We start from the raw sequence: 26,577 nt of genomic DNA on the forward strand, positions 1-26,577 counted from the left end.
CCAGAATGATGGGAAGAAAAAAGTTTGGAGAAGAAAGGGAACGGCACATGATCCAAGGCACACCACATCCTCTGTAAAACATGGTGGAGGCAACGTGATGGCATGGGCATGCATGGCTTTCAATGGCACTGGGTCACTTGTGTTTATTGATGACATAACAGCAGACAAGAGTAGCCGGATGTATTCTGAAGTGTACCGGGATATACGTTCAGCCCAGATTCAGCCAAATGCCGCAAAGTTGATCGGACGGCGCTTCATAGTACAGATGGACAATGACCCAAAGCATACAGCCAAAGCTACCCAGGAGTTCATGAGTGCAAAAAAGTGGAACATTCTGCAATGGCCAAGTCAATCACCAGATCTTAACCCAATTGAGCATGCATTTCACTTGCTCAAATCCAGACTGAAGACGGAAAGACCCACAAACAAGCAAGACCTGAAGGCTGCGGCTGTAAAGGCCTGGCAAAGCATTAAGAAGGAGGAAACCCAGCGTTTGGTTTGGTTTATTTGTCCAATTACTTTTGACCTCCTAAAATGTGGAGTGTTTGTAAAGAAATGTGTACAATTCCTACAATTTCTATCAGATATTTTTGTTCAAACCTTCAAATTAAACGTTACAATCTGCACTTGAATTCTGTTGTAGAGGTTTCATTTCAAATCCAATGTGGTGGCATGCAGAGCCCAACTCACGAAAATTGTGTCACTGTCCAAATATTTCTGGACCTAACTGTATATATATATATATATACTAGAAGGTGGCCCGATTCTACGCATCGGGTATTCTAGAATTTACGTATTGTGTAGTTCATGTATGATTTTTGTTATATATATAGATGTTGTCTGTAGTTACCAAGTGTTTGTGTAGGGCGCTGTACATGTTCTGGATGTTGTCTGGGTGTGATGGGGGGTGAGAGCGGTGTTGTTTGTGTGTTGCGTTGTTTGTGGAGCGTTGTGTGTGTGTTGCGCAGTTTGTGTGTGTGTGGTGTGTTTTGGGGGGAGGTATGTTTTGTGCAATGTGCGTGTTGTGCGGTATGTGCGTGTATTTGTGTGTGCAGCGTTGTCTGTGTGTGTGGGTGTCTGTGTAGGGCAGTTGTTTGTGGTTCCCAGTGTGTGTGTGTGGTGTGGTGTGTTGTGCAGTGCGCGCGCGCGTATGTGTGTGTGTTGGGGGGAGGTGTGCACTTCCCATCGTGCTCCATCCCCCATGCAGCGCACTCCCCATCGTGCTCCATCCCGTATGCTGCGCACCCCCCATCGTGCTCCATCTCCCATCCTGCGCACTCCCAAACATGCTCCATCCGCCATGCTGCGCACTCCCAAACGTGCTCCATCCGCCATGCAGCGCACTCCCCATCGTGCTCCATCCCCCATGCTGCGCACTCCCAAACGTGCTCCATCCGCCATGCTGCGCACTCCCCATCGTGCTCCATCTCCCATGCTGCGCACTCCCAAACGTGCTCCATCCGCCATGCTGCGCACTCCCAAACGTGCTCCATCCCCCATGCTGCGCACTCCCAAACGTGCTCCATCCGCCATGCTGCGCACTCCCAAACGTGCTCCATCCCCTATGCTGCGCACCCCCCCATCGTGCTCCATCTCCCATCCTGCGCACTCCCAAACGTGCTCCATTCGCCATGCTGCGCACTCCCAAACGTGCTCCATCCGCCATGCTGCGCACTCCCAAACGTGCTCCATCCGCCATGCTGCGCACTCCCCATCGTGCTCCATCCCCCATGCTGCGCACTCCCAAACGTGCTCCATCCGCCATGCTGCGCACTCCCCATCGTGCTCCATCTCCCATGCTGCGCACTCCCAAACGTGCTCCATCCGCCATGCTGCGCACTCCCAAACGTGGTCCATCCGCCATGCTGCGCACTCCCAAACGTGCTCCATCCGCCATACTCCGCACTCCCCATCGTGCTGCATCCTCCATGCTGCGCACTCCCAAACGTGCTCCATCCGCCATACTCCGCACTCCCCATCGTGCTGCATCCCCCATGCTGCGCACTCCCAAACGTGCTCCATCCGCCATGCTGCGCATTTCCAAACGTGCTCCATCCCCCATGCTGCGCACTACCAAACGTGCTCCATCCGCCATGCTGCGCACTCCCCATCGTGCTCCATCTCCCATGCTGCGCACTCCCAAACGTGCTCCATCCGCCATGCTGCGCACTCCCAAACGTGCTCCATCCCCCATTCTGCGCACTCCCAAACGTGCTCCATCCGCCATGCTGCGCACTCCCAAACGTGCTCCATCCCCTATGCTGCGCACCCCCCATCGTGCTCCATCTCCCATCCTGCGCACTCCCAAACGTGCTCCATTCGCCATGCTGCGCACTCCCAAACGTGCTCCATCCGCCATGCTGCGCACTCCCAAACGTGCTCCATCCGCCATGCTGCGCACTCCCCATCGTGCTCCATCCCCCAAGCTGCGCACTCCCAAACGTGCTCCATCCGCCATGCTGCGCATTCCCAAACGTGCTCCATCCACCATGCTGCGCACTCCCAAACGTTCTCCATCTCCCATGCTGCGCACTCCCAAACGTGCTCCATCCGCCATGCTGCGCATTCCCAAACGTGCTCCATCCGCCATGCTGCGCACTCCCCATCGTGCTCCATCTCCCATGCTGCGCACTCTCAAACGTGCTCCATCCGCCATGCTGCGCACTCCCAAACGTGGTCCATCCGCCATGCTGCGCACTCCCAAACGTGCTCCATCCGCCATACTCCGCACTCCCCATCGTGCTGCATCCTCCATGCTGCGCACTCCCAAACGTGCTCCATCCGCCATGCTGCGCATTTCCAAACATGCTCCATCCGCCATGCTGCGCACTCCCAAACGTGCTCCATCCGCCATGCTGCGCACTCCCAAACGTGCTCCATCCGCCATGCTGCGCACTCCCAAACGTGCTCCATCCGCCATGCTGCGCACTCCCAAAGGTGCTCCATCCGCCATGCTGCGCCAGCATCAGCCTCTCCGTCTCCAGCATCAGCCTCCCCATCCCAGCCTTCCCCAGGTTCAGCCTCTCTCCTCTCAGCCTCCTCCAGCACGCCGTGCTCCTCTGCCGACACTCACAGATCCGATCGCATACACTCGCACACACCCACACACACCCACCCGATCGCATACACTCACACACACCCGATCGCATACACTCACACACACACGATCGCATACACTCACACACACCCGATCGCATACACTCACACACACCCACACACCCCCACCCGATCGCATACACTCACACCCACCCGATCGCATACACTCACACACACCCGATCGCATACACTCACACACAAAGACACACACACTGACGATATTGCACATACGCGCTGATACTCACAACATCCGGGGATATCACATGCTTCTGGCCATGTGATCCCCCGGCAGGTCCTGGAAGCTCACAACAGCACAGTATCGCCGCCGAGAAGCAAGCGATATCCCAGGATGTTGTGAGTATTTGGATGCGATGTGATGTGTGAGGTGTGTGTGAGTGTGATCTGATTTGTGTGTGTAAGTGTGTGTGTGCTGTTATGTGTGTGTATGTTCCGCAGCTGCAGGACCTTGATGTGTGGATGCGATGTGATGTGTGTGTGAGGTGTGTGTGAGAGTGAGTGTGAGCCGGTGTACACTGGTAACTATGATACACATCGGGTAACTAAGGGACCTTAGTTACCCGATGTGTATAATGGTTACCAGCTTTCACGGCCTCCGTCAAGATCCCAGCATCGCAAGGTTATGTCTGGCGCTGCCGGGATCCTGACGGAGCCGGTGTAGAAGCAAGCGATATCCCAGCATGTTGTGATGTGTGAGGTGTGTGTGAGAGTGAGTGTGAGAGTGAGTGTGATCTGATGTGTGTGTGTACTCACCTGGGAATCGGAGCTCCGTGTCAGTTGGGCCAGAGCGAGCGTGCATTGCGTGAGGGGGGCGGGGCCTGCAGAGAGCCGGGGCGAGAGGCCAATCCGTGTGGGGGGGCGGGGCCATGGCGAGCCCAGCGGCCAATCAGCTTTGTGTCACCGTAAGGACACAATTTCGGAGCATGACAGACAGACAGACAGATAGACAGACAGACAGACAGAATAAGGCAATTATATATATAGATGTGTATATATATATATAATGTGTGTGCGTGTATATATGTGTGTATATATATATATATATATATATATATATATATATATATATAATCATAATTTTCTTCATTTATATAGCGCTATTAATTCCACAGCGCTTTATATACATTGGCAACACTGTCCCCATTGGGGCTCACAATCTAGAGTCCCTATCTGTATGTCTTTGGAGTGATATATATATATATATATATATATATATATATATAACATTTGTGACAACAAAACTGCAGCATGCGCATTTATTATTATTATTATTATTATTATTATTATGAATTATTATACAGTTTAGTTTTTGTCTTATATCTTCAATGTTATTCTTTCATTTTAGGAAAGTCAGTATGGTGAAAGTGTGAAGACGTTATATTTCAGTTACTTAGCTATCCTTCGTAAGGTCGCAAACCACGCAGCTCTGTTACAGTCAGACTCCAACACCAGCAAAAAGCAGGTGAGTTTGCATTTATATTTTACTTCCATTCTATTGTTGTTCTTTCATTAATAGTTATTGATTATACTGGGGAGGGAAAGTTGATATAAGATTAGGAAATCTGGTCCCAGAAAATATCATGTTACTCTCTGGAATCCATACAGCCAGGAGAGACATTACAATGTTGTAGATGACATTTAATAATGCATTGTCAGGGGAGCAGCCATACTAATCATTTATTTGCCATATACGTTTTATTCATGATTAATGTGTAACTATTCTTACAGAAAGACCATATTCGAAGAATCTGTAGTGAAGTATTTTCCAAGTTTCCACAGTTTATTCAGCAGAGTAAAGAAGCAGCATTTGAGACCATTTCTGACCCAAAATACAGTGGAAAAATGAAGGTAGAGCTGTGACTTTTATTATCCTCTTCACGGCTGAGATATTGAAGCAGCCGTTGCACTAAATACTTGCATTCCAGTAGTTGTGTAGTAAGATATCCTTTACATTTTATCTATCTCTTCTGTGTATTTGACACTTTTTGGCATTCTTTACAGTCCCAGATTTAAATGTGGTTTTCCCTCATTTTATCAACAATCCAACCTTAATTAAAATCTGAACATTGGGTGTCTCCACCGTTGGATATTGTAGTAATTTTTAGAACAGTAGTTGCAAGTCACCCGTTTCTTTTCATCACACGAGTGCCATGTGAAGGAATTTCGATTAAGTCGTGGTCATGGATGAGTCATGTATCTTCAGTCACTGTCTGTGGGGCTGATGGAACGATCAAATCTCTCTGGTCAATCCCATAGACTTTAAATACAGCAGAGGGGAGCTTATTTGACTGCTGCACCAGTCATTTACCTTTTTACATGGCTGGAAGGAGAAACAAGTGCATCTGACTTTTCTTTTTTGGTAAAAGATCACAATGGTGGGACCCTCTGTAATCATAAATTTATCACTCATCCAAATAAACATGCATGCTTGGATTGACTCAAGGAGGTAGAAAGTCGATTACCGTATTTTTCGGACCATAAGACGCACTTTTTTTCCCCCAAATGTTGGGGGTGCGTCTTATGGTCTGACTATAGGGCTGCGGCTGGGAATGAGGGTGCTGCGGGTCATTGGGGGCACGAGCAGGCAGCTGCAGCGCCTGCCGTGACCACGTGGGCCCGCTGATTACATATGCACGCCCATCCTCCCGCCCATCTCTCAGTGCAGAAGCCGGCGCTGACAGGTGGGCGGGAGGACGAGCAGGGACGCGCGCATAGCAAAGAGCCGGCCGCATGATCACCCCTGGCAATTACAGCCTGGAGTGATCATGTGCGGCTGTATTCACTGCCCCTCCTCATCAAGGCCCCCTCCTTCCGCGACTGCTCAACCAGCGTATAGATCACCGTGGACACCCTATCCTGCTTAGGGTGGCTACTGAATCTAGACAAATCATCCCCGGTCCCAGCACGATCCATCACCTTCCTGGGCATGTCCCTGGACATCCGTCGGGGCTTGATCTATCTCCCTCAGTACAAGGCGATCGCTCTTCAACAAGCGGTACACTGCCTTCTACGTCCTCCGTCTCGCTCCATTCGATTCAGCATGAAGGTGCTCGGCAGGATGGTAGCGGCTATGGAGGCAGTACCTTTTGCTCAACTGCACCTCCGCCCACTGCCGCTAGCCCTTCTAGCTGCCTGGGACAAGAACCCCTTCTCCATGGACAAACATCTTCACCTGACGCCTTCAATCAGGTATGCACTCCGCTGGTGGCTTCGGTACTCATCCCTATCGAAGGGGAGATCTTTTCTCCCAGTGAACTGGCTGGTCCTGATCACAGACGCCAGCCTCCAAGGCTGGGGAGCAGTGTACCGGCACCACACTGCTCAAGGACGTTGTATGCCCCAGGAGTCTTCCTTACCCATAAGCATCCTGGAAATCCGCACGATCTTCCTCGCGCTCAGGGCGTTCTGCCCTCTGCTAGCGGGTCGTCAGATTCGAGTCCAATCGGACAATGCGACAGCTGTAGCCTATATCAATCGGCAGGGGGGCACCCGCAGCAAAGCGGCTTATCTCGAGGCCCACAAGATCCTCAGCTGGGCCGAATCGACGGAGTCAGTGATATCAGCGGTACACATACCAGGGGTAGAGAACTGGGCAGCAGACTTTCTAAGTCACCAAGGCCTGGCCGCCGGAGAATGTTCTCTCCACACAGAAGTGTTTCTACACATCTGCACTCACTGGGGCACACCAGACGTGGATCTAATGGCCTCAAGGTTGAACGCAAAGGTAGCCGCGTTCATAGCCAGGTCACGCGACCCGCAGTCCATCGGTGCGGATGCTCTAGTCTGCTCCTGGCACCACTTCCGCCTGCCTTACATATTTCCAGCTCTACCCCTGCTGCCGCGGGTAATCAGGAAGATCAAGGCAGAGGGAGTCCCGGTGATACTGATAGCACAGGACTGGCCCAAGCGCGCCTGGTACGCCGAATTAGTACAAATGCTCGCAGACGTACCGTGGCTCCTTCCTAGACATCCCAGACTTGCTGACCCAAGGGCCCATTTCCCATTAGAACTCCAGAGCCCTGAAGCTGACGGCATGGCCATTGAGACCTGGGTATTAACAAGAGCGGGATTCTCCCCCGTGGTTATCTCCACCAGGATCAGCGCCCGAAAGCCTGTTTCATCCCGCATTTACCACCGTACACGGAAAATCTTGTTTTCATGGTGCAGGGAAACTAACGTCCAGCCTATGCCTCTGGCCATCCCCAAAATTCTCGACTTTCTGCAGTCTGGCTTGCAAGCGGGGTTCTCAGTTCCCTTAAAGGGCAGGTCTCAGCGCTCTCAATCTTCTACCAATACCACCTGGCTCAAAAACCGCAAGTCAAGACCTTCCTCCAGGGCGTTTCCTATCTAGTTCCCCCGTACAAACGGCCGCTGGACCCATGGGACCTTAATCTCGTTCTGGACGGTCTCCAGAGGTCTCCCTTTGAACCTCTCAAGGAATCCTCCCTTGCTCTTCTGTCCTGGAAGGTAACATTCCTGGTGGCAATTACGTCCATCAGACGGGTTTCGGAGCTGGCAGCACTCTCATGCTGCGAGCCTTTTCTGATCTTTCACCAGGACAAGGTGGTTCTGCGCCCCCCTTCCGGATTTTCTTCCAAAGGTTCCTACCCCGTTTCATTTGAACGAGGACATTGTTCTGCCTTCCTTTTGTCCACACCCAGTTCATAGGGTGGAAAGGTCTCTGCATTCGTTAGACCTCGTCAGAGCTCTCAGATATTACATATCCAGGACAGCCCCCTTTAGGAAAACAGACTCTTTGTTCGTCATTCCTGAGGGGCCTAAGAAGGGACAGGCAGCTTCAAAGGCAACTCTGGCTCGCTGGTTTCGCTCTGCGATCCAGGAAGTCTACCGCTTGCAACTCAGGCCCATTCCTAGTGGGCTGCGGGCTCATTCCACGCGAGCAGTTGGCGCTTCGTGGGCCATTCGGCATCAGGCTTCAGTGGAACAGGTGTGTAAGGCTGCGACCTGGTCTAGCCTACATACTTTTTCAAAGCATTAGAGAGTCCATACCCAGGTTTCAGCTGAGGCAAATCTGGGTAGGAAAATTCTGCAAACGGCAGTAGAGCACCTCTCTCAGTAGGCGCTCCAGGCTGTCTGGGACTCACCGTAAAATCGTTTCTCTTAGCCATCATTGGGGGGACACAGCACCCACCCTGTTGGGCCTTGGTTCTCTCAGTACCTTATTCGGTTATGACTCTTTTTTTCTCATGTTCCTCCGTTGAGATAAGTTTTTACTATTTTTTTTTCTCCTACTGCTTGTGTACTAAAACTGAGGTTGCCTGGCCCGGCCAGGGGGTGTATACTGCAGAGGAGGAGCTAATGCTTTTTTCATCTACTTAGTGACCTCCTATGGATAGGCAGCATAACACTCATGGTCCTGTGTCCCCAATGATGGCTAAGAGAAAACGATTTTACGGTGAGTACACAAAAATCCGTTTTTTTCATACATATCCATTATGGTTTATGGTCCTATTCACATACCCCTTTTCTTGTGGATCGATTGTATAAAAAAAATGGAGACGTCAGATTTTGATCCTGTTTGCAGGTCAAAATCTCCCATTCAAACAAAGTGGTATATGAAAAGAAGCAGACAATACCCAGGGTGCCATGTATGTTGCATCCTTAGGGTTTTTTTCCACTTGCGTATAGCTTGTGATGCGAGAGCATCGGAAGCAATATGCTAACGACCCTGTGCTGCGAGTGTCAGCCGAGGGTTATGCGACTGTGATACGATTTTGCAATTGCATCACAGGAGCGGAGAAGATGGAGGGAGCACTTTCTCCCCATCTCCTCCGCTGCCTGTCTCTGCATATATCACACTGCACTTGCATGATGTCTAACACGCTCCCATAGTCCTGTATGGGGGTGCGTGAGCCGAGACTCGCTGCCAAACGCAGCATGCTGTAATTGCACCGAGAGCACGATTCGTGATGAAGAAAAGTAAGCAAGAGGACACTGCCTCATTGATTAACACTGGTGCGAGTACAATCTGATGTTTTATCAGATCGCACTCGCACATAGAAATTGCAAGTGGAAAAGCACCCTTATGCTTTTTTTTGGCTAATGGATACCGTGTTTCCCCGAAAGTAGGACCCCCCCCGAAAGTAAGGCAGGGTGGGGGTTTCGGGGGGGGTCCACCAATGTAGGGCACCCCCCGATTGTAAGGCAGGGTAGCGGGGGGGGCCCCGGGGAATGTAAGGCCGCCTATGGGTGGTGGTCGCGGCGTAATGTAAGGCCGCATATGGGTGGGGTCACTGGGGACAGTACAGGAACTTGCCGCTGTTCCCTCGCTCCATCCAGGCCTTCTCCAGTCTCGTGCCACCCGTGGTCCGCCTCCGGTGAATGGCCCCCGCAAGGCTCCCTGCTGGCCATCAGCGCGAGCTGTGATTGGCCAGTCAGCGGGCTCGCAGCTGATTGGCCCTCAGCTCGAGCTGCGATTGGCCAGTCAGCGGGCTCGCAGCTGATTGGCCCTCAGCTCGAGCTGCGATTGGCCAGTCAGCGGGCTCGCAGCTGATTGGCCCTCAGCTCGAGCTGCGATTGGCCAGTCAGCCGGCTCGCAGCTGATTGGCCCTCAGCTCGAGCTGCGATTGGCCAGTCAGCGGGCTCGCAGCTGATTGGCCGAAATCAGCCGGCTCGCAGCTGATTGGCCGAAATCAGCCGCGACGTCACCGCCTGCAGGCTCGCTCCGATTGGTCCAGCGTCCCTGGCATCTGAATCGTCAGCCCGGCACCGCAGAGGAGATCGGTAAAGAAGGAAAGTAACGGTAAGTTCCGAAACTCTCTGTGTGTGTGTGTGTGTGTGTGTGTGTACGGTATGTGTATGGGTGCCGTATGGGGCTGTATGTGTCAGTGTGTGTGTGTGTGTGTGTGTACGGTACCGGTACGATATGTGTGTGGGTGCCGTGTGGGGCTGTACCGTTACCGTATGTGTCAGTGTGTGTGGTGGCAGAGTGGGGGGCAGAACCACTGTATGGGGAGGCTGCAGGGGGGAGGATGGGGTGGATGCCGGACTCTCAAACAATGGGGAGGCTGCAGGGGCGAGGATTGTCATTTTTTTTCCAATGTAAGGCCTCTCCCGAAAGTAAGGCAGGGTGGGACTTTTGGGGGTAAAATTAATGTAAGACAGGGCCTTACTTTCGGGGAAACACGGTAGAAGTGTTGCAACTTTTCTTTATTTTTTTGCATGGAAGAACGCTTGATCCAAAAAAAATGGAGAAAAATCAGATAAAAAAAAAAATTATCAATTTCACACTCTTCACATACTAAAATAGTGAAATCTGAATGTTACAATTATTTGCAGCCCTAATATGATGGCTCCCTGAACTATGGCTGTATAGGTACAAAAGGAAGAGCTCTACTGTGTGGAATTTTCCTTCCACTCATGGATGAAGTAGTAACCGGGCAGTTTAACTTGGTATTTTCCTTCCCACCTGCAGACACCATTTGTGTAGCTTGTCGTCCTGCCACCGGGTATCCTTGATGTAAATATTTAGAACAGAATAAATCTAATGGTTTAAATATTTATTACCCACTGGGAACAACCAGCTTTATTAGTGTGGAAGAATTCCTCCTACCCATAAAGCACTGCGTTAGCAGAGTCACATGAAGCTCACATTGCCAGATGTGGACATGCTTTTCTTAAAAATTACAGTATTGCTATTGTACACATCCTCACATTGCTTACTTCCTGACCGGAGGAACATCTTGTGAGGGCGGGTAGTTGGCATCTCAAAGTATGACAAGAGCATGAGAAGTCAACATATTCTGTAAACACAATAAGGCGGGTGCGAGGAGATCACAGATCATGTCAGTAAGACATGCTCCATAAAGACTTTAAGTATAACCGTCGTTATAATTTTTATTTCATAAATCAATAATACCCATGAAAATAAGTAACTTTGTAATGTATCTTATCAGACAAATCTGCTTCTTTCTCTGCCAGAATTGATCAGTCATCATCGAAATTCTCATTTTGGAGGTAAAATCTGTATTCAGGGAAGACTTTCTCATTACTGAGATTGGAGATGGCAGCTGTTACTGGTGAGATTCTATGATGACGGGAGGAGGGAGGAGCTAAAGGCATAGCTCCGCCCCCTCTTCTGTCTACATAGAATCTCATCAGTAACAGCTGCCATCTCCTATCGCAGTATTGGGAAAGTCTTCACTGAATGATCAATTCCAGCAGAGAAAGAAGCAGATTTGTCTGATAAGATACATTACAAAGTTGCTTATTTTCATGTGTATTATTGATTATGAAATAAAAATTAAAACGAAGGTTACACTTTAATTTTTAAGCCTTGTAATCTGTGTGTCTATATATAAGATTGAAATGGAAGAGAAGTGGAATTCTGTATTTACAGGATTGATGGCTGTTAGTGGTATGCAAAAATGGAAACAACATTTTCCAAACATTTCTATTTTATTCAGTATGGCATTTAAAGGGGTTATTTTCATCTCCAAGATTCTATCCCAATATGCAGTAGGTAAGGAACAACCACGGGAAGGGCAGTCTCCAGTCAAGGAGACCACCTATGCCAAACATGGTATCCATCCACAGACAGCCGTTTCGGGGTATTTGCCCCTCATCAGGGCCCCTCCACACTGATGAGGGGCAAATACCCCGAAACGGCTGTCTGTGGATGGATACCATGTTTGGCATAGGTGGTCTCCTTGACTGGAGACTGCCCTTCCCGTGGTTGTTCCTTCCCGGTGAAAGACCTGGCTAGTTTCCTGCCAGCGTTGAGAAACATGTGATGGTGTCTCCGCAGGCCTTCTTGCTTTGAATATTTCCCAGGGGGCATTGCTCTAGAATCACTGCGTTGAGAAACACGTGATGGTGTCTCCGCAGTGGTGGATGTTGATCTCCCTAAGGTCAACCATCCTTGCTCACATAGTCTTTTACTAGGCAATGTCCCACTAGCCAGATTCCTACTCCACACTGATGAGGGGCAAATACCCCGAAACGGCTGTCTGTGGATGGATACCATGTTTGGCATAGGTGGTCTCCTTGACTGGAGACTGCCCTTCCCGTGGTTGTTCCTTCCCGGTGAAAGACCTGGCTAGTTTCCTGCCAGCGTTGAGAAACATGTGATGGTGTCTCCGCAGGCCTTCTTGCTTTGAATATTTCCCAGGGGGCATTGCTCTAGAATCACTGCGTTGAGAAACACGTGATGGTGTCTCCGCAGTGGTGGATGTTGATCTCCCTAAGGTCAACCATCCTTGCTCACATAGTCTTTTACTAGGCAATGTCCCACTAGCCAGATTCCTACTCCACACTGATGAGGGGCAAATACCCCGAAACGGCTGTCTGTGGATGGATACCATGTTTGGCATAGGTGGTCTCCTTGACTGGAGACTGCCCTTCCCGTGGTTGTTCCTTCCCGGTGAAAGACCTGGCTAGTTTCCTGCCAGCGTTGAGAAACATGTGATGGTGTCTCCGCAGGCCTTCTTGCTTTGAATATTTCCCAGGGGGCATTGCTCTAGAATCACTGCGTTGAGAAACACGTGATGGTGTCTCCGCAGTGGTGGATGTTGATCTCCCTAAGGTCAACCATCCTTGCTCACATAGTCTTTTACTAGGCAATGTCCCACTAGCCAGATTCCTACTCCACACTGATGAGGGGCAAATACCCCGAAACGGCTGTCTGTGGATGGATACCATGTTTGGCATAGGTGGTCTCCTTGACTGGAGACTGCCCTTCCCGTGGTTGTTCCTTCCCGGTGAAAGACCTGGCTAGTTTCCTGCCAGCGTTGAGAAACATGTGATGGTGTCTCCGCAGGCCTTCTTGCTTTGAATATTTCCCAGGGGGCATTGCTCTAGAATCACTGCGTTGAGAAACACGTGATGGTGTCTCAGCAGTGGTGGATGTTGATCTCCCTAAGGTCAACCATCCTTGCTCAAATATGCAGTAGGTGTAATAATAATATTATCAAATACTTTCAATTAGAAATGTAGTATAGTTCTCATGATATAGCCATGTCTCTTACCTCATGTGCAGGGCATTGCAGCATAGGTATCCATGGTTATGTCCACTCATAAGCTGCAATTTCTAATTGAAGGTATTTGCTTATATTCTTCTTCTTCTTATTATTATTATTATTACTTCTACTACATATTATATATGATACGGGATATGATTTTGGAGATGGTAATACCGCTTCAAGTGCCACTCACATGACTACATGCACTTACACGCCTTGCCATGCTATCAGTATTGGCTGTTTTTACAGTTACCCTGGATATTTATAAGGTGGCCTATAGCAACCAATCACAGCTCTGCTTCTATTTTCTTAGAGGTCGTGGAGCTCTGAATGGTTGATATGGGAAACAAAGGACATTCTTTGTATAAGACAGTGCATGTGTCAGTTGATATGATTTTGGTGGTTAGGGAGGGTGGGAGAGAGGGAGCGTGGGAGAGAGGGAGAGAGACTTAGGGGCACTTTGCATGTTGCGACATCGCTACTGCGATGTCGTCGGGGTCAAATCGAAAGTGATGCACATCCGGCGCCAGTAACGACGTCGCAACGTGTAAAGCCTAGATGCACCGATAAACAATCGCAAAAGCATCGTAAATCGGTGATCTGTGTAGTGTCGGTCATTTTCATAATTTCGCTGCAGCGACAGGTACGATGTTGTTCCTCGTTCCTGCAGCAGCACACATCGCTGTGTGTGAAGCCGCAGGAACGAGGAACATCTCCTTACCTGCATCCCGGCTATGCGGAAGGAAGGAGGTGGGCGGGATGTTTACGTCCCGCTCATCTCCGCCCCTCCGCTTCTATTTGCCGCCTGCCGTGTGACGACGCTGTGATGCTGCACGACCCGCCCACTTTGGAAGGAGGCGGGTCGCTGGCCAGAGCAACGTCGCAGGGCAGGTAAGTGCGTGTGAAGCTGCCGTAGCGATAATGTTCGCTATGGCAGCTATCGCAAGAGATCGCATCTGCAACGGGGGTGGGTACTATCGCGCTCAGCATCACTACAATCGACTAGCGATGTCGCAACGTGCAAAGTACCCCTTAGTTGCTATCACGGGCAACTCTGGATACTACAGCTAATATATATTATATATTGCTCTACATGTACCACAGTTTTGTGCCGCGCCTCTTAATCATTGAATTCAGGTGTTTTATTCATTTTCGTTTTCACACTTCAAACATTTCTGGAATAATGGCTTGTTCGAAAGAACTCTCTGAATTTGAGTGTGGCGCTAAAATAGGATGGCACCTGTGAAAATTCTTCCCTTCTATGGTAAATATTCCACCATCAACTGTGTGTTATTATTGAAACGTGGAGGCATTTTTAGGAACCACAGCAATTCAGCCTTAACGTTGCAGACCACGTAAAGTTACAGCGTGTGGTCGCCAAGTGCTAAGCTGCATGGTGCACACAAGTCATACAATAATAGGGTTTCATTGATTTCTACACCATGCAACATATGTAGCGTATTTGCCTAGAAAGGTGCATTATCTGTGTTGTCTAATAGTACTCAATGATATAATAGCACATCCAGCCATTTATTGATTGTTTCTTGTGGTGGAAAATAATGATGTAACCTATTGGATCAGAAAAAGCAGCTTTGGGGGAAAAAAGGACCCAATTATGAAGCAACCATTCCTGTTAGCATTTCTCATGCAGTAAGGCCATATGAACATACTGCCTGTGTACAGCTATTTACTTAATTTCATGGTAAAAATACACAAGAAAAACAAGTAAGTTTATAACTATTTGAGTGGCATCATGTTGTGTTCTCCGTATAATCCCACAGCTAGGATTCTGCTTGTATTCCGAGTGTGCAGAGTGTTGTGTAAAATGACTGCACCGTTACCTGCCTTATATCTGATGTACAACTAGCGTTTTCTGTCTTCAGTATCAAACTGCAGAATATTCTAAGATTCTGTTATGTAAATAGATGAAAAACCGACATGGAATATCTGAATATTGTCTGAAATATATTTCAAAATGAAGCCAAATTGTAAAATTGTATGTGGTTTTAGAAGGGTTCACCACTAGCTCCAGCACCGACACTCAAGTGGTTCCCATCAGGCTTTGTCACACTGTCCCATTTTTTAAATAGGAATAATAACTGTGTTTTCCCCAAAAAATGTATTCTTTACATTACTTTTTGCATATAAAATAGACTAGAGCTACAGTTTCCCTTTATTAATATTTTATTACAGATTTCCATGTGTAAGGTCTTAGTTTCATAGTGTTGCTGCCATTTCTGCATCATTAATATCCCTATAGAATAAGCTCCAGTATTCACAGTAACTTTAGGATTGCTTGGGTCATTGCTGTCCTGTGGTTCATTTACAGGTCCTTCAGCAGCTCCTAAATCACTGCAGAAAAAACAAAGACAAAGTTCTTCTTTTCTCCTTCTCTACAAAGGTGAGCACCATATGATGTCTGCCATGGTTGGTTGCTTGGGCCATAACTTCTGATTGATAAAGCAAATAATCTGCTTGCAACAGCTGTTAAGCGCACTGTAATGTGGCACTCAATAGCATCAAATCCCCATGCTTGGTAAAATTAATTACTATAATTACAGTATATTTGGTTTTCTCTACTGTTTTTATTTATATTTTTAGCAGTCTGCAATGATAGTGTAAGTAAGTTTAGGCTCCCTTAAAAAGAACCGGTCAGCATGATTTTTTACTGTAAAGTAAAGACATGCCTGTAATACTGATTAAGTCAATACCTTTGGTGAAAAAATCCACTTTATTGTTTTTTTTTAATCACCATTTCAATTTTTCTGCTAATTAGATTTTGGTGCACATGGGCTGCACTGTACACTGGGACTTTTCCTCCCTATCTGTGGTTCCCTGCCCCTCCGCCTGCCTCCTCTGTTTACTCGGGAACACTGTAAATGCGCTGCTGGAGATACGACACACATCCAGGAGAAGTTTAGAGGTTTAATTCAACGTGCTTCAAAGTATAACCCCACTTCTTCATCAGGAAATCCACCAGTACAGCACTCATCCAGGAGAAGTAAACTACGAGATGGTTTAATTCAACGCCTTTCGAAGTGTAACCCCACTTCTTCATCAGGAGATCCACCAATATGACACTCATCCAGGAGAAGAAACATACGAGGTGGTTTAATTCAGCGCCTTTCGAAGTGTAACCCCACTTCTTCATCAGGAGTCCACCAATATGACACTCATCCAGGAGAAGAAACATACGAGGTGGTTTAATTCAGCGCATTTCGAAGTGTAACCCCACTTCTTCATCAGGAAATCCACAAGTAGGACAGACAACAGTAGCGCAGTTTATAAATAGCTGCTGGTAATTCAAAAAGAGCGCCAAAGAAAACACATGACAGTGAGTCAGAGTTCAAAGGGTTAAAGGAGGCGCTTAAGATGTAAATTGTCTGATACAAATAAAACATTTTTCAATATAATTTGATAAACAAAGAAACAAAAAAGCATAAAGAAAGCTTGAAAAAAAATAACGAGAGGAGAAAAAAATACGATGATAATAGAAAGAAAAAAAAAAGAAAAAATGGGAAACTAAAAAATTATTTGCCTCCTCTGTTTGAAATCTCATGAGTGACCCCTTCACTTAAAAGCCAGGGGTAGGCATCAAGGCTGGAGAATCACAGACAGGGAAGAGAAGACCCAGTGTACAATCCAGCCCCTGTGCACTGAAAACTAATTAACGTATTTTTCGGATCATAAGACGCACTTTTTCTCCCCAAAAAATTGGGAGGAAAATGAGGGTTGTGTCTTATAATCCAAATGCACCTTACCGGGAGGTGGGGAAGAGGAGTCACAGGAGGCAGGCGCTGTACTGGGGCTTGTGCTGGGGCCCGTGCGGCGCACGGTGAGGCAGGGGCATCCTGAATATGTTTGCATTGCAGGGTTCAAATAATGGTGCCCAGAGGTGGCGCGTGCGCAGATGGAGCGCTCAGGTCAAAATTGCATCTGCACATACGCCGCCTCCAGCCCATTGATCTTTCAGTAACGGACCTAAGGAAAATGGTGCGTGCGCAGATGAGATCTCGGCTTGTCATTGAGCCAATAGCTCAATCTGTGCACGCGTCAACTTCGGGCCCATTTCTTTGAAGCCCACACTGCCGACAGTTTCTGGAAGTTGCCTTCCTCACAGCATCTGGGACACCCGAGCATCGACCTACTCCACCACCGCCACACAAACTGAAAAGTACGGTCGTGAAAATTTCAAATTGTTCTTTACTGGATGTGTGAACATGGGCAATCTCTATGTCCTTGGAGGGGCTTTCTGCATTTGGCTTGATTTTTTCACAGTTACCAAGTTCACAAGTCATAACTGAGATTGAATCTACGCACTGGATTGTATTTTTCTTTCAGCTTCTTGATGTTTTGGAGCGATATTGTATGGCATCAGGACTAGAATATCGGAGGCTTGATGGAGGCACAAAGGCAGAAGATAGAGTCAAAATAGTGAAGGAATTCAATAATATGCAAGATGTGAATATTTGCTTAGTTTCTACTATGTGAGTAGAACCTTTTTTTATCATACAAATAATGTAAACCGGTCTGTAAGTTGTGTGTTTTAAGAAGCATTCCCACCAAACTTCTTATTGCCTTTTTATTTACGGTTTGTGTAAATGTAGCGCAGTGTAAGTGCGGTAATATACTCGCATTGTAAAAGCGACTTCCTGCTCACACATAGACACTAGTGTGATGCGGCAAGTCAGAATTGCTGTCACATGACTCAGAAGAGAACTGGAGCTGTGCTGGAAACTGGAGAAGACTGCATTTGCAGAGTATACTACCAAATTTACACTACACTAATATACTTTTACACAGGTTTAGGCAATAAAAAGTTTGATGGGTGTGATTTTTTAGCTTTTATTATGTATTGTTACATTTCTATAGGGCTGGTGGACTTGGACTTAATTTTGTTGGAGCAAATGTGGTTGTAGTCTTTGACCCGACTTGGAATCCGGCCAATGACCTTCAGGCCATTGACAGGTAATTTTGTAACTCATTTTGAACAAATTCTTGTCTCAAGTACTTAGTTTTGGCATTTCATTTTCAGTTTTCATGAGAACTGGAGAATGCTGTTTACTGTATTTATCATGTTTTGTTTTTTTTTTTTCTTCGTTGTAGAGCTTATCGAATTGGACAGTGCAGAGATGTAAAAGTCTTAAGGCTAATATCGCTGGGGACAGTGGAAGAGATTATATATTTAAGACAGGTTTACAAACAGGTAATTTGCCATCAGTTTCACATAATATATACCAGATAGTATATTCGCTTGAGCTTTTCAGTTTGAGCTTGACATCAATTCCTATTTACTTGGAAAGCTCGCCTTCTTCAGTATTTCAGTAGGTTTTTTGCTATACAGCCCTATACCATGGCTTCTGTTACAGTTTGGTACAACGGGGTAAACGTGAATAAAATCTAATAATGCTACCTTATATATTATAATCTAGACTTAACTAATCTTTTATTAAATACTAAATGAAGATACTGGCAAGTACAGATACAGTCATGACCAAAAGTGTTGGCATCTTTGAAATCGTTCCAGAAAATGAAGTATTTCTCCCAGAAAATTATTGAAATTACACGTTTTGTCATACACATGTTTGTTTATTTCTTTTGCACACAAAAAAGGAGGAAAAAAGGCAAATTGGACATAATTTCACACAAAACCCTAAAAATGGTCCGGATAAAATTTTGCCACCCTCAACTTAATATTTGTTTGCACGCTCTTTGGAATATAGAACTACAATCAATTGCTTTCTATGATCATCAATAAGCTTTTTACACCTCTGAACTGGAATCTTAGACCATTTTTCCCATTTTTCTTTTGCAAACTTCTCCAGGCCTCTCATATTTGAAGGGTGCTTTCTCTCCACAGCAATTTAAAGATCTCTCTATAATTGTTCAATGGGATTTAGATCTGGACTCATTGCTGGTCACTTCAGAACTCACAGTCAAGGCACCAAAACAAACCCAAAAAATCTTTGAGCCTCCACCATATTTGACTGTAGGTAATGTGTTATTTTCTTTGTAGGCCTCATTCCATTTTTGATAAATAGTAGAATGATGTGCTTTCCCAAAAAGCTCTATCTTGGTGTCATCTGTCCACAAGACACTTTGCCAGAAGGATTTTGGTTTACTCATGTACATTTTGGCAAAGTGTAGTATAGCTTTTTATGTCTCTGTGTTAGCAGTGGGGTCCTCCTAGGCCTACTGCCCTAGCATTTAATTTCATTCAAATGTCAACAATTAGTTCACACAGACACTGATGTACCCCGAGTCTGAGGACAGCTTGAATTTCTTTGGAACTTGATTGGGACTGCTTACCCACCATCTTGACTACCCTGCGTTATAACCTTTCATCCATTTGTTTTCTGCTGTCCAAGTCTAGGGAGATTAGCTACAGTGGCATGGATTGTAAACTTATTGATTTTGTTGCTCACCATAGGTAAAGGAACATCAAGATCTCTGGAGATGTACTTGTAACCTTAGGATTGTTGATATTTTCCAACAATTTTGGTTCTCAAGCCCTCAGACGGTTCTTTTCTCTTTCTGTTCTCCAAGCTTAGTGTGGCACACCTACAGACACACACTGCAAAGGTTGATTCAACTTCTCCCCTTTCATATTGCCCACACCAGTTCTTTGCCACAGGTGATTTGAATAAGCATCATATGCTTGAACCAAAGCTGTTTACCCACAATTTTTGGAAGGTGCTAACAATTTTAACCAGCCTATTTTGGGGGTTTTGTGTGAAATTCTGTCCAATTTTGATTTTTTTTTGTGTTGTTGCAATTCACCCAAAGGAAATAAACATGCTTATGACCAAACATGTGAAACTTCAATATTTTCTGGGAGAAATACTTAGTTTTCTGGAACAATTTCAGGGTCTGGCTCCAGATTTCTTCTGCAGCAGGACGACGACCCCCAACATGTAGCCAAATATCTTTAAGACATTCTTTAGAGTAAAGAACAAGAATTCCTGTAAGTGATGATATGGCCCTATAGTGCACTGTTCTCAACAACATAGAGTCTGTCTGGGATTACACGTAGCGACAGAAGTATTTTCCCAAGTCTCAGCACAGAAGATCTGTGGTTAGTTCTCCAAGACAATCTCCCTTTCTAGTTTCTTCAAAAATGTTTGCAATGGTACTTACAAGAATTCATGTGGTTTTGAAGGCACACTAAATATTGATTTGATTTCATTTAGGCTTCTCTTTTATTCATTCACTTTACATTTTGTTAATTGATAAAAAAGTTTCTAACACTCCTATTTTTTAACATATTCTTACTTTGCACCATTGTTTACACAACTGCCTAAAACGTTTGCACTGTAATGTAGATGCGTTACTAACCATTGTAACACAAGACAGATTTTCACCAATGTGAATTATTTATAAGGCCTTAACTTTGTTTTGAGGCATAGTACTCAGGGCTGTGGAGTTAAGGCCGCTTTACACGCTGCAATCTCGCTAGTGAGATCGCTAGCGTGCGTACCCGCCCCCATCGGTTGTGCGTCATGGGCAAATCGCTGCCCGTGGCGCACAACATTGCTAGTCCCCATCACACTTCTTACCTCCCTTTCTAAGGGAGCGGTTCATTCGTCGTCACAGCGACGTCACTAAGCGGCCGCCCAATAGAATCGTAGGGGGCGCAGATGAGCGGGGTCGAACATCCCGCCCACCTCTTTCCTTCCTCATTGCGTGCGGCCGCAGGTAAGGTGAAGTTCCTCGTTCCTGCGGTGTCACACATAGCAATGTGTGCTGCCGCAGGAACGACGAACAACATCGTACCTGCAGCAGCAACAATATTTGGGAATAGGGGAGCATGTCAACGATTAATGATTCTGCATGATTTTGCGACCTTTTTCGATCGCTCGTAGATGACACACGCAACGACATCGCTATCGAGGCCAGATGTGCATCACGAATTCCGTGACCCCAACGATATCGCTGTAGCGATGTCGCTGCGTGGAAAGCGGCTTTTAGTGGTGGAATAGAAGTTGGTAGAAATGTGCTCACTCCAATTCTAAATAAAAAAAAGATATTGATATTGTATAATTATTTTTTAATTTTCATAGCAATTAAGGAACATTTTGAAATGTTAGCAGTATAAATATATTTTATATTCTTCAATATAAGATCACTTTTAATTAAAAAAAATAAATAAAATCATAAAAATAGGGATTCACTACAGTAAATTTGCTATTGCTAATTTTTGGCCGTTTATAAACTAGGTGCAGTGAGGATAAATAGGAGTCTGAGTTAGAACTTTGGTTTACCGACTCCACAATAATGTTAATACTATAGTCATAAAGAGGCATACATTATTCATAAGGTAAGGTAGAAAAAAAGACTTATAATACCGGTAGAATTAATTTCATTTTTTGAGGAGTGGAAGGAGAGGTTGCCTCTCTCTATGAAATTGAGCATCAGAATGTGGCCAAAACTGACCGATATATCCCAGCTGGTCAAAGGCCAAAAGAACACTAAGGAGGCCCAAAATGTTTCTAAAGTATGTACCGTGAGCTATCCTGGAGCAAGCGGTTGTCAGTCACTGCAAGCACTGGGCACATACAGCCTTAGGATTTGTCATTTATTGCTTATTGTTTGCCATGGATTATTATTAAGGGTAGTCTACAGACATTTAACGTATTTGTCAGTTAATCCTTCCTTTGGTGAGCACCTGGCAGATGCACATAACTGAACCCTAGAAGACCACTAGAATAACATTGTTAGTTCCTGTGTTGTGCAGCTGCGTGTCTACAGTATAAGACATATTGAAGTCCCATTGTCTTGTGTTTTACAGCAACTTCATTGTGCGGCAATTGGGAGTGAAAATGCAAAACGCTATTTTAAAGCTGTACAAGGGTCAAAAGAGCATAAAGGAGAATTATTTGGTCTTCACAACCTGTTCAAGCTTAGAACCCAAGGAACCTGTCTTACAAGAGATATTATAGAGGTAATTTAGTCTTTTTGTACTGTCCTATGTTCTTTACTTGGTATTTTTAGCAATTATTATCAATAGTAGATTTTGCTATTGTAATCTTTATTGTCATTAAGTACATGAATACTGGTCAGAGTCAGAAAATGTTCTGCAGTCTATATTCTGATGGAAACTGTAGTGATTTTGTAGGGCTTCGTCCCATTAGGCTCCATCTGCTTTTCACAATGTTGCAAAAAAAGCTACGACATGTACGACCAGAGGTCGTGATAGCATATCTAGAAACGTCATAGATACCTCTGCAAGCTGTTTTACTTCTAAAAAAAAAAAAAAAAGTCTCATGTATTTCTACGAATGAGACTATTCCTGCGCGCAGGCTGGTATTTACAGTGTATACTCGAGTATAAGATGAGTTACTCAGCCCATTTTTTTATGCTGAAAACGCCCCCCTCGGCTTATACTCAAGTGAGATTCCCTCAACAAATTATTCTCACCTGTCCTTTGTTACTGCGGTGTCCTTTTACCTGCTTCTTGCGAACCACAGGCACAACAGACCCCTCCATAATCATGGCCCTTGCACGTCAGTGCTTTACTGCAGTTGAATGCTTTACGCCGCACATTATTGAACGGAAGTAAAGCAATGATGGCAGCCCCAGCCACGTGCACCAGACACAGTCATGGAGAGATCTATGTGCCTGTGTTCTGCAAGAACCAGGGAAGAGGACACTGTGGAGACACGGGGCTCAGTGGGTGCTCTCGTCCACTAAAACCCGCCGCCTTTAGGCTATGTGCGCACTAGAAATGTGAAGTTTCTCAAGAAAATTTCTTGAGAAACTTCTGCCAGTGAAAGATTTCCGGACCTGCGGAAAAAATCCGCACCAAATCCGCATGCGTTTTTGCCGCGGATTTGCCGCGGATTTGCCGCGGATTTACCGCAGGTTTGTCCCTGCAATAAATAATAAAGATAATCGATAGACAGATAATGGATAGAGGGAAAGATGGATAGATGAATAGATAGATAGATAGAGGGATAGATAGATGAATAGATAGATAGATAGAGGGATAGATAGATAGATGAATAGATAGATAGATAGAGGGATAGATAGATAGATGAATAGATAGATAGAGGGATAGATGGATAGATAGATAGAGGGATAGATGGATAGATAGATAGATAGATAGAGGGATAGATAGATAGAGGGATAGATAGATAGATAGATAGATAGATAGATGAGAAAAACCTATATAATGTTCCACCTCCCTGCATTTTCTAAGCTGGCACCCTTTAGTGACTTTCATGTGGCACTTAGGCTACTTTCACACCTCCGGTTTTTGCTATGCGGCACAATCCGGCACTTTGCATGAAAATCGCAACCGTTTTTTTTTGCTGCCGGTTGCGATTTTCCTGCATAGACTTTAATTAGTGCCGCATTGTGCCGCATGGCCTTGCGTTCCGTCCGGTTTTTGCCGCATGCGGCAGATGTAGCCGATGCGGCGGCCGGATGGAACGTTGCCTGGCACGTTTTTTCGTGCGGCAAAAAAACCCGCATCGCGCCGCATTCGGCCGATGCGGCGCATTTTTCAATGCATGCCTATGGCGGCCGGATGCGGCGCGATGCGGCAATAACCGTATCCGGCCGCCGCATGCGGTTTTTGCCACTGCGCATGCTCAGTAGCATGCCGCAAGCGGCAAAAACCGGACTGGCCGCACAGGAAAAACTTATGCAAAGGATGCGGTGTTTTCACTGCATCCGTTGCATAGCTTGCACAGCCGGATTGAGCCGCAGAGCTCAAGCCGGATGTGTGAAAGTAGCCTAAAGGGTGCTTAGCCTTGTAATTAGCCATAAAATAAATAAATAATTAAAAAAAATGACGTGAGGTCCCCCCATTTTTTGTAGCCAGCTAGGGTAAAGCAGACGGCTGCAGCCTGCAGACCACCGCTGGCAGCTTCACCTTGGCTGATAATCCAAAACAGTGGGCACCCCACGCTGTTATTTTAAATTATATAAATAATTTAAAACAAAAAACGTGGGGTCCCCCCATATTGGATCACCAGCCAAGGTAAAGCGGACAGCTGGGGTCTGATATTCTCAGACTAGGGAGGTCCACTGTTATTGGACACTCCCCAGCCTAAAAATAGCAGGCCGCAGCCGCCCCAGAAGTGGCGCATCCATTAGACGTGCCAATCCTGGCGCTTTGCCCCAGCTCATCCCGCGCCCTGGTGCGTTGGCAAACGGGGTAATATATGGGGTTGATGCCAGATGTGTAATGTCACCTGGCATCAAGCCCTGGGGTTGGTGAGGTCAGGCGTCTATCAGATACCCGACATCACCAACCCAGTCAGTAATAATTAAAAAATAGACAACAAAAAAAGTTTTATTTGAAAAAACACTCCCCAAAACATTCCCTCTTTAACCAATTTATTGAAAAGAGCACAATCAATTCCACGTCCGGCGTAATCCAATAAGGGGGGGGGGGCACGGTGATCCATACCATAGTCGCTGTCCCAGTCAATGAAAAACAGAATGTTCCCCATTGGCTGGGAGAGCAATGCAGTGACCTGAGCTAACATCAATAGCCCAGGTCACTGCAGGGGATGCCGAGCGCTGCCATCAGGAGCATAGATGAGATCATTACCTTCTGTGATCATCTCCTGTACTGCTGACGTCAGCGCTGTCACTGACTTATCGCGAGAGCCCGTGACGTCACCGCTAGTGACAGTCTCGGGCCGCTCGCGAGACGGGCATAGACAGCAGTGACCGCGGTGACGTCAGGAGGCAGGAGATCGTCACAGCAGGTAATGATCTCACCTCCTGACAGCAGCGATCGTCATCCCCGCGGCTCCCAGCACTGCAGGATGTCAGTGTCTGCCTGCGCTGCCGCGTGACAGGCTGCTGACACTGCGGGCAGACACTGACACCCTGCAGTGCAGGCAGCCGCGAGGCCGGAGCAGGACACACACTGCACGGGCACCTGGAGGTCGCACGGAAGTGCTTCTGTGCGGCGTCCAGGGAGTGTGACGTGTGTTTACTCTGCTCCTCTTCCTGGCATAATGACATCGCTTCCTGCAAAACCGCAGGCAGCGATGGGCATTACCGCAGGTAAATCGCGGCTATTCCGGTGGTATACCGCACATCATTGCTACCTGCGGAATACCCCCGGAATACCGCAGGTACCTGCGGAAATTAATGGACATGCACATTTTCTCAAGAAAGTTTCTCGAGAAAATTTTCTCAAGAAATTTTCTTGAGAAAAATCCGCACAGTGCGCACAACTATTTTTTTTTCTCATTGAATTTCATGGGAAATGTCTGCACAAAGATTGCAGACATTTCTCAAGAAATTTCCGGGGCAAATCCGCGGGTAAATCCGCGGGAAAAACGGTCTAGTGCGCACATAGCCTTAAGGAGGCCGGCGTTCAGTTGGGATGAGCCCTGAGCCACGTTGTCTTTCTAAGGCTATGTGCGCACTAGACCGTTTTTCCCGCGGATTTGCCCCGGAAATTTCTTGAGAAATGTCTGCAATCTTTGTGCAGACATTTCCCATGAAATTCAATGAGAAAAAAAAATAGTTGTGCGCACTGTGCGGATTTTTCTCAAGAAAATTTCTTGAGAAAATTTTCTCGAGAAACTTTCTTGAGAAAATGTGCATGTCCATTAATTTCCGCAGGTACCTGTGGTATTCCGGGGGTATTCCGCAGGTAGCAATGATGTGCGGTATACCACCGGAATAGCCGCGATTTACCTGCGGTAATGCCCATCGCTGCCTGCGGTTTTGCAGGAAGCGATGTCATTATGCCAGGAAGAGGAGCAGAGTAAACACACGTCACACTCCCTGGACGCCGCACAGAAGCACTTCCGTGCGACCTCCAGGTGCCCGTGCAGTGTGTGTCCTGCTCCGGCCTCGCGGCTGCCTGCACTGCAGGGTGTCAGTGTCTGCCCGCAGTGTCAGCAGCCTGTCACGCGGCAGCGCAGGCAGACACTGACATCCTGCAGTGCTGGGAGCCGCGGGGATGACGATCGCTGCTGTCAGGAGGTGAGATCATTACCTGCTGTGACGATCTCCTGCCTCCTGACGTCACCGCGGTCACTGCTGTCTATGCCCGTCTCGCGAGCGGCCCGAGACTGTCACTAGCGGTGACGTCACGGGCTCTCGCGATAAGTCAGTGACAGCGCTGACGTCAGCAGTACAGGAGATGATCACAGAAGGTAATGATCTCATCTATGCTCCTGATGGCAGCGCTCGGCATCCCCTGCAGTGACCTGGGCTATTGATGTTAGCTCAGGTCACTGCATTGCTCTCCCAGCCAATGGGGAACATTCTGTTTTTCATTGACTGGGACAGCGACTATGGTATGGATCACCGTGCCCCCCCCCCCTTATTGGATTACGCCGGACGTGGAATTGATTGTGCTCTTTTCAATAAATTGGTTAAAGAGGGAATGTTTTGGGGAGTGTTTTTTCAAATAAAACTTTTTTTGTTGTCTATTTTTTAATTATTACTGACTGGGTTGGTGATGTCGGGTATCTGATAGACGCCTGACCTCACCAACCCCAGGGCT

General features: G+C 46.8%; 1 protein-coding gene across 1 annotated transcript in view; it reads left to right on the plus strand.

Annotated features, from left to right (window-relative positions):
* Positions 1-26,577, plus strand: part of ERCC6L2 (ERCC excision repair 6 like 2) — a 205,570-nt gene that overhangs the window by 99,865 nt on the left and 79,128 nt on the right. Inside the window, exons 8-14 of the mRNA XM_075318703.1 lie at positions 4,460-4,576; positions 4,843-4,962; positions 15,424-15,495; positions 17,436-17,581; positions 17,967-18,062; positions 18,201-18,300; positions 21,883-22,035. Coding sequence (XP_075174818.1) covers positions 4,460-4,576; positions 4,843-4,962; positions 15,424-15,495; positions 17,436-17,581; positions 17,967-18,062; positions 18,201-18,300; positions 21,883-22,035 — 804 coding nt within the window. The remainder of the gene's footprint in view (positions 1-4,459; positions 4,577-4,842; positions 4,963-15,423; positions 15,496-17,435; positions 17,582-17,966; positions 18,063-18,200; positions 18,301-21,882; positions 22,036-26,577) is intronic.

Source organism: Anomaloglossus baeobatrachus, chromosome 1 (assembly GCF_048569485.1).
Source record: "Anomaloglossus baeobatrachus isolate aAnoBae1 chromosome 1, aAnoBae1.hap1, whole genome shotgun sequence".
Classification (NCBI taxonomy): Eukaryota; Metazoa; Chordata; class Amphibia; order Anura; family Aromobatidae; genus Anomaloglossus; species Anomaloglossus baeobatrachus.